The 16,546-nt window shown below is 42.4% G+C and overlaps 1 protein-coding gene across 6 annotated transcripts in view; it reads left to right on the top strand.

Moving 5' to 3' along the window:
• Positions 1–16,546, top strand: part of LOC126997302 (uncharacterized) — a 173,270-nt gene that overhangs the window by 106,109 nt on the left and 50,615 nt on the right. For 5 of the 6 annotated variants that reach the window (XM_050858302.1, XM_050858304.1, XM_050858301.1 and 2 more), the window contains one exon: positions 7,930–8,074. In XM_050858302.1, coding sequence (XP_050714259.1) covers positions 7,930–8,074 — 145 coding nt within the window. Of the gene's footprint in view, positions 1–6,912; positions 7,046–7,929; positions 8,075–16,546 lie in introns of those variants that run through there. The other variant, XM_050858306.1, reaches the window with a different exon arrangement.

Genomic DNA, 16,546 nt, shown 5'->3' with positions numbered 1-16,546 from the left:
ATTTCACAAAAGCTCAATAATCTTGCATTCCACTTTATTTAATGTACTTTTCAGATTATGAACAGTATTTTTATACTACTACAGTCAAGTACTGATGCCTTGCAAAGATTAATTATTTATTTATGTACTAACATTTCGTGTTTACAGTAATGAAATAAAATTATTGATTCAAAGATACGTACAGTCATACAGTCAAACCTCGGTTTACGAGTTTAATTTGTTCCGGAATATTGCTCGCACACCAAAACACTCGTTAACCAAAACGAATTTCCACATTGAAATTAATGCAAATCCCATCAACGCGTCCCAAATCTCTAAAAAAAATTATATAAAAATCATTTTACATGTTATTTTTTACAGAATTAAAGTATTTTACTTACAAATATGTATTACGAAACACAAATCAGTGTGTTACGGTTGTTACGGAGACTCCCGCAACCGCTGACTACGCTCGAGGGGTAGGCTTCGCACTGGGGTTTATCATCCGCAGTTTCCCTATTCTTGAGGCACTGGAACTACGTTCAACCACCAACGTGAAGCTAACCTGACGTATCGTCCGAGATGGAGGGTGAAAAGGAGTCAGTCACATCCAGGAGGGCATACAAGATGCTGAGGCTCACCCCCCCCGTTCCTGTTGTGAACATAGTATCCACTGTTCCTGTCTTCTTTGCAGCACCATCCATTTTAACCATCTTTCTGGGGGACATTGTCAAAGCACAAAGAACTCACACTGTAGTGCTGAATACATAACACGAGTGCATGGATGCTATTTCTACAAGTTTACAACGCAGACTGAGACTAGAGACGTCATCTGGCGGTCAAGAATTACCCTTGACCGAGCAAGAATTAACCCAAAATCTTGTGAAATTCTTGCGTTTCTTGTTCTGGCGTGTCAGATTTTAAAGAATTCCCCCCAATTCTTGACAAGAATCGGGGTCCTGAGATTGCCGCGGTGGTGCTGGGCACGACCACTGTTTTGCTGGCCGCACCTCCATAGGCCTATGGCGATGACCATTTCCTGAGCTTCCTATGGGTAATCCTGCCAGGTAGGGGTGGACATAGTCCACGAGGTTACTGTTGTGTTACTGTTGCACCACAGACCATTTTAAAGCATCACTGTAGGATAAGTAATAACTTCATGGTATGAAAACATCATTATCATCGTTAGAAACAAGATATTGAAACGATGCCTTTGTCAATATTTTGTAGAGGAAAAGGACGTTTTAAGAAACTCCGCCGCATGCAATGACGCTAAGTAGCTACTGAAATACTCCTAATGAACTGTAGATCACGTAACTGTGACTAAATTAATGCGTGTTGTCCTTGATGAGTGACAAAGTGAGAAATAGTGTTAGAAAAACTAATCATATGGGCAAGATAGAGCGCTCTGGCGGATTATGGGAGGGAGGTGAAAAACAGTCTCAAGAATGGGGGGTCGTCCAAGAAGGCCATAAATCGCCAGATGACCCTTTAGGGTTGCAAACTTGCCACCCTTTCCTTATAATACGGAATGCCATTTGTTCCATATTTGGTTGTCTGAATGGTTAAGCAGATAAAATTAAGTGTTTTAAAAATGTAGTGAGCGCATTTTATGGTGAACCACAAAACCAGTCTATAAAATCACGTTTCTCAAGGGTCGTCCTGAAATACGTGTAAAATGTGCGTCGTAACGTCTCTCCCTCCTTTCCTCTTGCCTTCACCAGCAGTGGGCAGCGGCTGTCAGTAATTGCAGGCCAGAGAAATTTTAGGGTTGCCATCCATTCCTTAAAATATGGATTCGTTCTGTATTAGAGGATGGGATGTTACATTCCTTATTTGTTTTAGATCAAGGTGGCAACCCTAACTGAGGCTCTCCTCCCATTGTTTTCTGCACTGAGCACTCTCGTCTTGCAGCAAACAAAGATAACCCACGTTAACGTCTTCAACTTGTACAATGAGACACGCCAGTCCTAGTCGAAAGACCGACTTAGTCGGCTAGGCTGACGTAAGCAGGTAGAGTCAGTCTATTAGCATCCTCCTCCTCCCCTTCATGAGCCGTCACTTTGAGGACGTTTGCACTTGATCATGATGGTGTCCATATAGCCCATGTCCCCACCCACCCCCGGGGTGGCGACAAAAAAAAGGGAACAAACAGGATGCTCGTATACCAAGTCACCACTCGTAAACCAATGCATTTTTTTGTGGATTTTTTTTACTCATGAATCAAAATACTCGTAAGCTAAGGCACTCGTAAACCAAGGTTTGGCTGTACCTTGGTTTACGAATTTAATTCGTTCTGGAATTTTGCTCACAAACCAAATTAATCAACCAAAACAAATTTCCTCATTTAAATTAATGTGAATCCCATTAATGTGTCCCATATCCCCAAAAATATTAACAGGAAAATCATTTTACATGTTATGTTACACAGAATAAAACTAATTTTACTAATAGATAGCAATTATAAATAATATAGCTAGTATAGTATAATATATAGCTAATATAGTGCTGAAAACACCAAGATCATTCACTAGAGCACAAATTTAAGTGGACACAAGCGCGTGAGTGCTACCTCTGCGAGTGTGCAACGCTGACTGAAGGCAGTGTCACTGGGCGTTTTCCTCCAACCCTTGGAGCTAAGAGCAACTGCGGTTGCCCTTACTCCCAACCAGGAGCGAGTTGTTGGTTTGGGTAAACACTCCTGTCCTCCCGTCTTTGAAGCCATGATCGTACCCACAACTGCTTCTTCCTTTCATTTAACTGTAGCAACAAGTCCATAATTTGAGCAACAGCAACACAAGCCACAACAGCCCTTACTCTGGCAAACAGTGCCATGTAGATACAAGGTGACTGGTTTGTTTACTTTGTGGTTACGGGCAACTGACCTTGGTCGTAAGTGATGCACACCCAGAAAAGTTGAAGTTTCCAGTTACACCTACCGCCAACGTTGTTGGAGGAAAAATGTCCAGTGTGGCACCAGCTTGAGACCCCATTCCCATTGTTTTCTGCTCTGAGCGATCTCATCTTACAGCTAACTAACAAAGGGAACCCATGCTCGTGTCTTTGACTTGTACAAACAGGATGCTTGTACACCAAGTCACCACTCATAAACCAAGGCATTCTGAGTGAATCTGTTTTGCTCGTAAATAAAAATATTCGTAAACTAAGGCACTCCTAAACCGAAGTATTATAATACTAGAGATATATATATATCTACCTATATCTCCGACGCCTTCCTCCCTCGCGGGAACTTCCCTTCAGGGGGTGGCCGTGGCAGAAGTGTCTCCATCTCTCCCAGTTCTGACACTCCATCTCAGCACACTCAATCCTGCTACTTCCAACTCTCACTCCAATACTCACCCTATTGATCCACTTCACAGGTGGTCTTCCCCTTACACCCCCTCCCCCAATCCTTCCCTCGTACACTTTTAATGAATTCATTCTCCCCCATTCTCATCACGTGTCCAAACCATCTCAATGCACTACACTTCACCCACTCCACCGCTCCACACTCCACTTCTTTCGCTGTCGCACCCATACCAAACCACTCATACATGCTTTCATTACTTTCTGCATCCCATCCTGAAACACCACATGCATCTCTTATATAACTCATTTCCACTACACATATTCTTGATTGCTGTGCTGCATTCCATATCCACATCTCTGATGCATATGACAAAGTTGGCAGGATAATACTGTTCCTTATTCCTCTCTTTCCTTCCATGCTCACACTTCTTCCTTTCATAACTCTCTCCACTGCACCCCCCACCTGTCTGCCCTTCACTGCTCTTTCCCTCACCTCACCTTCCATACTGCCATGCTAACATGAAACAGTCCCTAAATATTTAAACTCAGTCACCTCCTCCATTCTCTCCTCCCCTAACCTTATCCTACACTTCATTGTACCCTCTTCTCTAACTCTGTATGGCTTTGCAAAATCAATGACCTATTCTCTCACCCTCTCGAATACCAAAACCTTACTCTTTCCAGCATTCACTCTCAGCTCTTTCCTCTACACACCCTGTCAAATTCATCCACTATCCTCTGCAGTGTTCCCTCATTCTCTGCCAGCAATACTGTATCATCTGCAAACAGGTCCCCAGTGACTCCTCCGTACCTCTCACTTTCAGCCTTGGACCAAGCTCCCCCACTCTGGCTTTCATTTCTCTCATACAACCATCCATATACACATCAAAAAGCCATGGTGACATCACACACCCCTGTCTCACACCCACACCAACACCAGAACTCTCACTCAACTCACCCTTCATGCATACAGAGGCACTCACATTGTTATACAGGTAACTCTCGATTTACGCAAGTATTGTGTCCTTGAAGAGGTCGCGTAAATCAAAAACAATGTAAATCAAACAAGAGGTAGGTTTCTATCGAAAAATTAATATTCACTTCATTCAGTGGAGAGAGAGAGAGAGAGAGAGAGAGAGAGAGAGAGAGAGAGAGAGAGAGAGAGAGAGAGAGAGAGAGAGAGAGAGATAATATCCATATCACCGAGATATTCACTCAGGCACTCAGTCTCAGCCTCACTCGTGTGAGGAAGAAATGAGGGACACCATGAGCAACTAGCTAGTATTGGTACTGGTACCGAGCAGTATGGTACCGGTACCATACCGTATAGCTGGTACCGTTAGTACTGGTACTGGTACCGGTACCTGCCAACCTCTATTGTTGAGTAGCATGGCAGCGTGGGTACTGTATTGTTGTTCAAGTGGCGCGCGGGAAGAACTCAGCTCAGCTGTGTGGCCGCGGCGCCGTGTGAGTCCAGTTGCATGAGACATCTGGTAGCCACTCCATAAAATATTGCGTATAAGTGAAAAAAACGTGTAAATTAAACATTTATTTGGATTTTGGACCCCACGTTTTTTCAAAAACGCGTAAACCAAACTTGCGTAAATCGAGAGTTACCTGTACGAGGATCGGATTCCCTCCAGCAAACACCCTCCCACACCATATATCCTTGGAACATCCCACAACCCCTTCCTCTCAACCCTGTGATATTCCTTCTCCTGGTCCATGAATGCAGCAAACTGCTTCCTAGCCTTCTCTATGAATTTTTCAACTAACATTTTAAGTGCAAATATTTGGTCTACACAATCCCTCCCTTTCCTAAAATCTCCTTGTTCATCACCTACACTTTTCTCAGTTATTTTCTTCACCCTCTCATTTAAAACCCTTCCATACACTTTTTCTGCCACACTGAGTAGACTTATTCCCCTGTAACTATTACAGTCACCTCTGCTTCATTTCCCTTTGTGCAGTGACACAACAATTGCCTTTCTCCAATCCTCTGGCACCTCACCCTGTTCCCATGCTAGGTTACATATCCATAATATCCATTCCACAACTACACCTCTTCTATAATTCAACATTTCTGCTGTTATGCCATCAGCTCCAGGGGCATTTTCTCTTTTTAACTTCTTCATTGCCTCCTCTATCTCACCTCTCTCCACCCTCCCCTGTGGATGTGGCTGCCCTACATTGATCTTTATTCCTACACTAGTCACTTCCGCTCTCCCTCCCACACTCTCATTCATTACAGTTTCAAAGTGCTGCTTCCATACCTCCCTTATCTCCTCATTCCCTCTCACAAGCACAAGCACTTTTCAGTGTTTTCAATACCCCAAGTTTTGTAATCCTTGAGTTTGGTGCTATACCTTAGGAAAAAATAATTCAGTCAATCAATGGGGGCATACGCCGGGGAGCGCGTCGCCTCACCCACCCTATGACTCCAAGTCCGGGGGCTCTCTGGGCGAGTCTCCATGCAGGCCCCTTTTCCATCCTTCGTACCTCCTGGCAGGATCTGTTGACTTGCTTAAGCCATGAACTCCGTGGGCGTCCCCTCGGCCTCCTCCACTCAGGGTCGTCTCATACAGAGACAACCTGATGAGCAGGATCAGCTTTTGGGTAATGTGCCATGTGCCCGTATAGTCGGAATTGGAGTTGACAGTATGATATATGTTGAGACAATATATGTCGAATCAGTCTCACAGAGTAGTCGCTGGTTTGACAAAGTCATTCCAGCGATATCCCATGATTCTGCATAGACATGTATTACCAAAGGCATCAATCCGCCTCTCCAAGTCCCCATTTGGTGTCCATGTCTCACAACCATAGAGTAAGACAGGGAGCACAAAGGACTTGAAGATCTGGATCTTTGTCCTTCTGTACAAGTATTGACGTCATATATTTGTTTTGAGTGAGTCCAAAACACTGTGGGCCAGACCAATCCGCCATAAGACTTTCTGGCCAGACTCACCATTGTTATGAACTACCCTACCAAGATATGTGAAACTTTCTGAGATCTCAATGTCCTCTCCACACACATGAGCAGACAGTACTGTTTCATCCAGCAAGCCTCCAAACACCTGTACCTTGGTCTTGGCCCAAGAGACCTGAAGTCCCAAGGGGTTCGCCTCCTCGTGCAGTGCCTCGAGAGAAATCACCAAAACCTCCAGCAACTGAGTGATGGGGCAAGGACACAGCCCTGCCTCTCCTGCATTTATGGGAAAGAAGCTGGACAAGCCCCTCCCACACTTCACAGCACTCTCTGTCCCAGAATACAGGTCAGTCAGCAAACCAATAATCATTGCAGGAATCCCACGGAGTCACAAAAGATCCTGCAGTGCCTTGCCATGCACTGAATCAAATGCCTTCTTGAGATCGACATAGGCTGCAAGCATCCTTTGTCGAAACTCACATCGGCACTCCACCAGTTTGTGAAGCACTAGGATACGGTCAGTTGTCGACTTAACAGACGTGAACCCGGACTGTTCAGGTCTCAGCATCTTCAGCAGCTGGCTGCAAATATGCATCAGCAATAGGTGGGCAAGCACCTTGCCTGACACACTGAGTAGTGTAATACCACGGTAGTTGTTGCAGCCCTATCGGTCCTCTTTCCCTTTCCAGATAGGGACGACCAACCCCCTCTTCCAGTCAGGAGGAATGGTACCGGACTGCCATACGGCAGTCAAGACCACATGCAACTAGCGGATCATGGTTTCACCTCCAGCTTTGAGCAGCTCTGCACCGATGTTACAGGTGCCAGGTGCCTTTCCACCCCTCAACTTTGCCTCTAACAAGCTTGATCTCCTCACACTGTCAGACTTGGTGCTGCCATCTAGGTGCAATTTGGATAACTAGTCCACATCATCCATCTAGCGGACACCATTGCCCCTCCTTCTCTAGACTCCTTGGTCCAGACACATGCACACAGCTCCTCACAGTCCAGGGCATGGGCACAGGTCCTCGACATCCAGCTTTCAACTGCCTGAGGGTAGCGCTCCCAACTCTCTTATATATGCCCGCTCCTCGATTGCGCCATCTTGTGCAAGCCTTGGTGCCCCAGTCAAGCGAGCACTAACCCTCACAAGTCAAATGAGCAACTATTACATAACACGCAAACACTCAAATAATACACACTCAAACAAACCCACATACAAACATGCACATTCGCAACGATGTAGAATACATATGTATGTATCTTCATTTTTTCCTTATAATTTTGTAATTAACTTTTTTTAATTCTGAATTGTGTATAACAGAAACCATGCATAATACAACAGTGCATATGGATGGGCCACTGTAAAATTGTTTCTTGACAGTTTATATTCTTTGTTTCTTTGTGTCATGTTTCTCCTCATTTTCCTCCATGCTTTGGCTCTTAACTCCTTGGCCTTATGCACTTCACATAAGGAAACTCTGGTGCTGCCTCACCTCAGTAGTTTTATTGTTATTATTATTATTTTCATTATTATTATTTTTAATATTATTATTATCACTTATTATTACTCCTATAATATGAATAATATTTTCCTTTAGTTTTGGGAGACCCTTATTTCATAGGATCCTTGGTTCAGCTTCACCATTTGCACCATTGTAAATATAACTCTTGAGTACTGACATTACTTTAAGCCACTTTATATTTTACAGAGCCACACACATTTGTGAAGATCCAACTGAGTGGTATGAAAGTCAAGTTGGTCCAGCCATTCAGATTCTCTCACATTTCAAGTTCACCTCAGAGCTTAATGTCCTCAAAGCTATTACTGCTCACCTGCCACCTTTAAGTTATAAGGTAAACTAATATAAAGTACAATAGTAGTCTTCCATTGTTATCATCAGCCAGTATCAAGAGTGATTTAAATGATTTGCTTATATTAAAAACTGCTGTGGAAACGTGCAGTTCAGTTCAGAAAATAATAGGCAAAATCTGATTCATGAACAGAGTGGCGGACAAGTGGAACAAACTGAGTAGGTATGTAGTTGAGGGAAACACAGTTGAAACCTCTAAACAGAGATTAAATTCACTTATGGACAGGAAGGGAATTTGGTGAACAGCCCATCTCAGTAGCTGCCTTGTGTAGGCCATATGGCCTTTTCTATTCCCCTTATATCCTTGTGTGTATGAATGTATGACAAGGCCAAGAAAACAAGGTTTAATGCAGCCCTTTTTTATTTTTTTTTCCTTTTCTCTATTTATTTATTTTCTTTTTAGATCTTTGAAAATTTTACATAGCTTGGTATTATAGTTCACAACAATGGTGAGTCTCACCAGGAAGTCTTACGACAGATTGGCTTGGCCCACTGTGTTATGGACTTGCTCAGCAAGAGTATGGCATTTTTTATATCTGTGTAGAAGGACTGTCCCTTGTGCTCCCTGTCTTAATCTTTGGCTGTGAGACATGGACAATATATAAGGACTTTGAGAGGCAGATTGATGCCTTTGTTAATAAGTGTCTGCACAGGATCATGGGATATCGCTGGAATGGCTTTGTGTCAAACTGGTGACTACTCTGTGAGACTGATTTGACATATATTTCCCACATAGTCCGTCAACGACAACTCTGGCTGTACAGTCATGTGGCATGCTACCCAGAAGCTGACCCTGCTCATTGGGATATTTCTGTAAGAGTCCTGAGTGGAGGAGGCCAAAGGGGTGCCCACAGAGTTCATGGCTTGAGCAAGTCAATAGATACCACCGGGAGGTACTCAGGATTAGAAGGGGGCATTCATGGAGACTTGCATTGCTTGGCATTGTAGGGAGGGTAAGGCAACATGCCCCCAGTGTATACTCCCATTGATTGATTGACTGAGTTTTTTACTAGATAATCTTCATCATCATTTCATTGACGCCTGCTCCTAGGAGCTCCCACCAGGGGATGGCCATGGCAGAAGAGCTTCCAACTTTCTCTATCCAGACACTCCCTCCTTGCCTGCTCAAAGTTTCTCAAAGATCTTTCCCCCCTCTCCCTAACGTACTCTTGCACCCTATGCCTCCATTTCACTGGAGGTCATCCTCTAGCATTCCCTCCCTCTATCTCACTCACATACACCCTTCTGGTCATCTTACTCTCCTCCATTCGCTCCATGTGGCCAAACCACTTTAAAGTCTGTCGCTTCACTTCTTCCACCACTCCACACTTCTTCCCTTCACCCCTGTGACACATTTCAAAATGCTCGTACACACTTTCATTACTCATTCCATCCATTCTACTCACACCACAAGCACTCCTCAAATAACTCATTTCCACTGCCTGCACTCTAGACCTCTGACTTTCATTCCAGGCCCATGTTTCACTTGCATATGTGAGGGTTGGCACTATTATTGTATTTCTCAAATCCCTCTTTACCTCCATGCTCACACTTCTGCCATTCATGATTCGTCCCAGAGACCCTACCACCCTTCTTCCTTGCAATGCCCTTTTTCTTATCTCTCCCTCCATACCACCATGCTTACACATATCTGATCCAAGGTACTTAACCCTTTGGCTGCGGAAGGGCATTTTTGGGTTTTTTCAAGGTTGCGTCATATACCCTCAAAAAAAAGAAAATGAACCAATTGGCTTTATATGATTTTTACATCGAGAAAAGACCTTACCTTTTTCATAAATGACATTTATTTTTCTTAGAAAATGTGTAAAGTTTTGAAAAAAGTCCAAAATTGTTACAAAACTGGCCAAAAAAATGATAAAATATATCATGCTAAAATGTAAAATACTTCATTCACTTCATTGTTTGGGGACTTAGACTTAAGAAAAGGCTTGTAAATTGGTGTTGCTGCCATATTGTGACACTTAACTCAGTGCAAAACCTTTTTTTATTGATATAAAGTTGGCACAATTTATGTAAAATTTCCTTGGAGGAAAGACGGAAAATCAAACAAATTTCTTACCATGTAGCATTTATTATATGAAAAAAATATTCTGAAATTATATCCTATAAAATTCAATTCATCAGACATATAAATTGCAACAATGTACCAAATATAGAAAAATATAGCTCAAAAATTTCTTCAGGAAACAGTTTTATAAACACTGATAGGGTGAGAGATTTTCAATACCTTCCCTTCCATGATTATCTGTGAAATATATCATGTTCTGTAATTCAGTGGGGCTCTCTGAAGTAACACTTTATGCCAAATCATGTTTACATGCTCCTTACTTGAAGGAATCTTGGTGGAGGGAGCAGCAGTATCCTCCTCTTCTAACTCCACACTATTATCATTGAAGTCATCCTCAGCCTCATGCAGCCAGTCATCAGTTTTTTCCTCAGACATTTCATCTTCATTTTCACTGTCTGATTCTCTTAGTTCTTCAAGTGTTCTTTGAATTTTTTCATCTGTCTTCAGAAATTTAGTCATCTTCCTTGCTTACTCCATGGTAATCTTGAAAACAAATATATGTATATGTGTAATAAAAAAGGACATTGTACATATATGCAAGAGACAATAGTTATCACCATCCTAGTCTAGCCCAAGGAACATGCATACAAGAAAGAGACAACAATTATAATCAGCCCAGTCTAGCCTAGGACATAAATAATATAAAAGAGACTTACAATATAAAAAGAGACTTGTCTAGCCTAGGTTTTGTAAAATGAGAGAGAAGGAGAGTGAAAAAGAGAATGAGACATGTATACATGCATTATACATAAGTATCTGTGTGTGCGCACATATTGTTTAAGTAAAATGGCCCTTTTCATAGAGTTAAATGCCCAGTTAAAAACCTTACGTCTTTATTCAAGGTCACACTAATACATCTTCGTTTGTTTGAATCATATTTGCTTATATAACAATCAGGCATTGTTTATGACACAAATGCAATAATATAATTGATAAAACTTACCTCTGTTATGAGCAGAAATACAAGGAAGTTGTGATAGAAGAACTTCATCACACACGTGGGCGCCGATCAGCTGTAGCATTGTTTGTTTACTGTTCCCTATGCCGTCGGCAGACAGTTGTAGCTATCGACCTGTGGCTTTCTGTGTGTACTTTTAGAGGAAAACGGATCAATAATCTAAATGGTAAACATTTTTATACCGATGGTGACTATAGTCGACTTTCGCAACCTGGCGCAATCACTCCCGGCGACTATAGTCGAGTACCGCAGCCAAAGGGTTAAACTCAATGACCTCCTCCATTTCTTCACCATTCAAAATTATTTTGCATTCTTTTTCACATGCAATTCCCACTCTATATGGGCATACAAAATCTACAACCTCACTTCTACTTCGCTCACAAACCATCACTTTACTTTTGTTGACATTTACTTTCAGCTTTCTCCTATTACAGACACTATCAAAAACACTGATCAAATTTTGTAGGTCACTTTCATTTTCTGCAATGAGCACCGTGTCATCAGCAAACAGTATTGAATTCAGTACCCACTTCCTTCCCTCTTCGAACAATCTTACTCCAACTTCTTCAACTTTGTCCTTCATTTCTCTAATAACACCATCCATATAGATATTGAATAACCATGGTGACATGATGCACCCTTGTCTTAAGCCCACTTTTATCTCAAAATGTTCACTTGTTTCTCCAGTAATTTTGACACATGCAGATGCATCCTCATAGAAAGACTTTATTGCACTAAGCAGTTTTCCTCCCACACCATAAATCTTTAAAACATCCCACAATGCAATCCAATCGACTCTGTCATAAGCTTTTTCCAAATCCATGAAGGCAGCGTATAGTTTCTTTCCTTTTGCTATTATTTTTTCTACTACCATCCTGAAGGAAAATATCTGATCCACACATCCCCTTCCCTTCCTGAAATCTCCTTGTTTTTCACTGATTTTCTCTTCTGTAAGTCTTTGCACCCTCTCTATTATGACTTTTCCATATACCTTTCTGGGTATACTCAGGAGACTTATACCTCTATAGCTCCCACATTCACCTCTCCTGCCCTTCCCCTTGTAAACTGGGACAATGATGGCTTTCGTCCAGTCTGCTGGCACCCCCCCCCCCCATCCCATGCTACTTCACATATCTTGACCATCCATTTAACGACTACATCAGGGCTCATGGGATAAGAGGGAAGGTATTTGATTGGATTAAGGCGTGGATTAGCGACAGGAAACAGAGGGTTACCATTAACGGTAAAAAATCCGAATGGGGTAATGTTACCAGTGGGGTTCCTCAAGGTTCAGTTTTAGGCCCGCTTCTATTCATTATCTACATCAATGACATAGACAATGGGATAACTAGTGACATAGGTAAATTTGCAGATGACACCAAAATAAGACGCACTATTAGGACAGGGGAGGATGCTAGAGCACTGCAGGAGGATCTCAACAAACTGTCAGCTTGGTCAGAGAAATGGCAGATGAATTTTAACATCACCAAGTGTAGCGTACTTAGTGTAGGAACTCGCAACCCATTACACGGGTATAGTTTAGACTCCACAGCGATAGGCAGGTCTGAGTGTGAAAGGGATTTGGGAGTGTTAGTGAACTCTGACCTAAAACTAAGGAAGCAATGTATTAGTGCGAGGAATAGGGCTAACAGGGTATTAGGCTTTATTAACAGGACGGTAACCATCAGGAGTGCAGAGGTCATCCTCAGACTCTATTTAGCGATAGTTAGGCCACACTTAGATTATGCTGTCCAGTTTTGGTGCCCACACTACAGAATGGACATCAACTTGCTAGAATCAGTTCAGAGGAGGATGACCAAGATGATTCAGGGGCTGAGGAACCTCCCATATCAAAATAGGCTGAAACATCTAAACTTACATTCACTAGAGAGACGAAGAGTGCGGGGAGATCTGATAGAAGTATTCAAATGGGTCAAGGGTTACAACAAAGGCGATATAAGTAAAGTACTGAGAATTAGCCAGCAGGATAGAACTCGCAGTAATGGATTTAAATTAGAAAAGTGTAGATTTAGGAGAGATATAGGCAAGCATTGGTTTAGTAATAGGGTGGTGGGGGAATGGAATAGACTCAGCAATCACATAGTTAGTGCAGGGACGATAGCTTGTTTTAAGAGTAGACTGGATAGCTACATGGACGAGGACGACAGGTGGCAGTGAGGTGTGGGTGCAGTAAGGTGACGGGGTACTGGATGCATGCCTAGTACCGCCGGTATAACGAGGATCAAGCCTCTACCTGTAACCCCTGTAACTACACCTCACCCACCGTGAGTAGTGGGGGGGATTCTGGAGCTGCCCTGTGTAGGCCACCCGGCCTCTTGCAGTTTCCCTATGTTCTTATGTTCTTATCTCCACACTTCAACATTTCTGCTGTGATTCAATCGATTCCTGCTGCCTTTTCATTTTTTAATCTTTTTATTGCCTGATTTACTTCTTCATATGTTATACTTCTTTCTTTCTATACTCCTCCTCTACCTCTGCTTAAAACTGCTGCTGGATAATCTTCCATCTCTATTTAAAGTACATGGAGAGGCAGTGGCTGATTGGTTAGTATACCAGCTCTGTGTCCAGGAGGATGCAAGTTCACATCCCACCCACCGCCACAAGCTGGGATATTTCAGTCACTGCTGAGTGGTCTAAGACTACCCACCCATCAAACCAGACTCTAGTTTTTTTCTCTAAAAGAGAGAATCAAAGATGAGCTGTGGGGGCAGCATGAGCCAAGCAAGGTGGTGCCACTATAAACATTTGCCTCCACCACAACAGGCTGGGGCCGACCATCAGGCCCAACCAAGAAAGTCTACCAGTACCATGTGTCAAAACATATAAAAAAAGCTTTTATTTTCATATAATAAAAGAGGCAGCTCAAGGGCATAAATTAAAAGCTAGAGTAAGGTCCTGATAAAGGACAGTGAGAGTACCTGAAAGAGAGGGTTAAATTTGGTAGGAGAGGTGTCTTGACACCCTGTGGAAAGTGTTCAGTTGTAGACAGGAGAAAACACAGAAAAACAAAGGCTGTTCTTTAATTTCACCAGCAAAAGGAATAATATGCTGGTTAATTCTTGCATAAGGAATTTGGACGGCATAGCGATGAACTAGAGTAGAAAGTTGTGTGCAGGAGAGTTGAAGGTATACAGGTAGCAGTTCAGAAGATCAGTTAACATGAAAATTTCATTAAAAGATAGAGAGGCAACATTGCAGCAGTAAGAGGAAGGGAACTGAAGAGACAAAATGCCTTTGACTCTGCTCAATCCAAAGGAGAGTGTCTGTTAAAACCCCCCACACATGAGAAGCATACTCCATATGAGGGCAGGCAAAGTGCTTGTATATACATAGAATCTGGGAGAGAGAATAAATTAGTGGAGACCAGACAACCCTAACCTTCATGAAGCTGATTTAGCAAAATGAGATATGAAGTTTCCAGTTGTGATTTTTTGTTAAGGACAGACTAAGTATGTATGGTGTAGATGTAAGGGAGAGCTGAGTTTTATCAAAGAATAGGCAATAGATGTCTGAAAGATCACAAAGTTGCTGAACAAAATCGTTGCAGAGCATCTGTTGGTGACATCAAAGTCACTGACTTTATGATACTGTACTTCTCATGGAATTGCTTCTCGAGGTGCTGCATGAGAAGGAGAAGCCTCGGGGACTGAAGGTCTCCTGGGTCAAAATAAAGGTCCAGCTGTTTGGAGGCTTTCTGGATGACACAGTTCAGTCAGTTCATACATATGGTCAGGATGTGGAGGTCACCAAAAGTTTCACATATCTTGGTAGCGCACTGTATAACAATAGTGAGTCTTACCAGGAAGTCACTTGACGGATTAACCTGGCCCACGGTGTTATGGACTCACTCAACAAGAGTACATGGTGTTGTTGAAATCTATGCAGATGAACAAAGAGTCAAATCTTTAAGGGGAGCCTAACCCCTTTGGCCCGACAACCAGAAAAAAATGCATTTAAAAAAAGTAATAGGAACTAAGATTTGAAACTTTTCAGACTACATTGGGTTATTATCACCTTGTTTGCCATTGAACAAGAATATCCTAGGTCATGTGGTCATGTTCAGCTACACTGCCTCCTCCTCTCCCAAATTATGACATCATTTGCAGTTTCTTGACTTAAAATGTTCCAGAGGCTACACTAATTATCCTAAAAGCAAGTTGCTTGGGCTGTGGAAGGTCATTTGTTTTCCATATGCTTCACCATTTTGACAAAAAAAATTTTCATACATCATAGAATGTTTCTGCATCATGTTGTGCAAAAATGTAACCTTGCCATTTTTCACCTTTCTCCCCCCTAGTGTCTTTTTCTGCTTCACAATTCACACAAAAAAAGAAATGGTCATAGATATTCCTTGTCAAAAACAATACATACAGGTATTCCCAAGTAAATATGGTCATTGTTGATTTTATAGGAATATTTGAAGGTAAAAATTCATGTTTTGAGTTATGGCCATTTAAAGATTGAAGTGTCTCTATCTCATTTACTTATTCAAACATTTGAATGTTCTGTCTTACTGGTGAAAACAAAAACATGAAGAAAATATCGTCACATTATTCCAGTACACTAATCCCTTGCCATATCGCGGTTCACTTATCGCGGTCTTGCTGTATCGCGGATATTTAAATTTATCATATCACGGATTTTTTGCTATATCGCAGGATTTTGCAGTAAAATAAGCATTTTCTAGCCTACAAAATGAAAACGATATAAATCAACGTAATTAGGAACACATCTAAATAAGCACCTACGTCACCCACCAATTTTATTTTTATTTTTTCATCGCGGCCTATTGCACCGTTAGCCTGTTCCCTGGTTCACTCCTCCCCCACTTCCTTTCTTTCTTTTCCCTCTCCGTCCCCGTATTTTTCTCCTTCCTTCTCATTTCTTTCTTCTTTTCCTTTCACCTCCCTCCCAGTTTTTCTCTTTTAATCTCTTTCCCTCCCACTCACACCCTTTCTCTCCCCCTCTTTCCTCACCTTTACCTGACCCTCCCTACCTCTCTCTTTTAATCTCTTCCCCTCCCACTCACACCCTTTACCTGACCCTCCCTACCTCTCTCTTCTTTTCCCGTCCCATTTCCTCCACTCATTTCCCTTGTTTCCTCCTTTCTCACACCCTCTTATCTTTAGTCTTATCTCTCACTCTATCACTCTTCCTCCCTTTCTCCTTCCCCATTAGATTATATGAACACACACACACACACACACACACACACACACACACACTCACTCGCACACACACACACATTCACACACACAGAAGGGGAAATGGGAAGGGTGTGTGGAGGGAGGGGCAGAAGTGAGTCAGGTTATGTCCTGACCAAAGCCCTAATCTGCCAGGACTCCCTTCTGCCACTCCCTCCCCACTCCCTTCTCATTTCCCCTTCT

Source organism: Eriocheir sinensis, chromosome 12 (genome assembly GCF_024679095.1).
Source record: "Eriocheir sinensis breed Jianghai 21 chromosome 12, ASM2467909v1, whole genome shotgun sequence".
NCBI classification, from domain to species: Eukaryota; Metazoa; Arthropoda; class Malacostraca; order Decapoda; family Varunidae; genus Eriocheir; species Eriocheir sinensis.
This window is presented reverse-complemented; position numbering and strand designations above follow the sequence as displayed.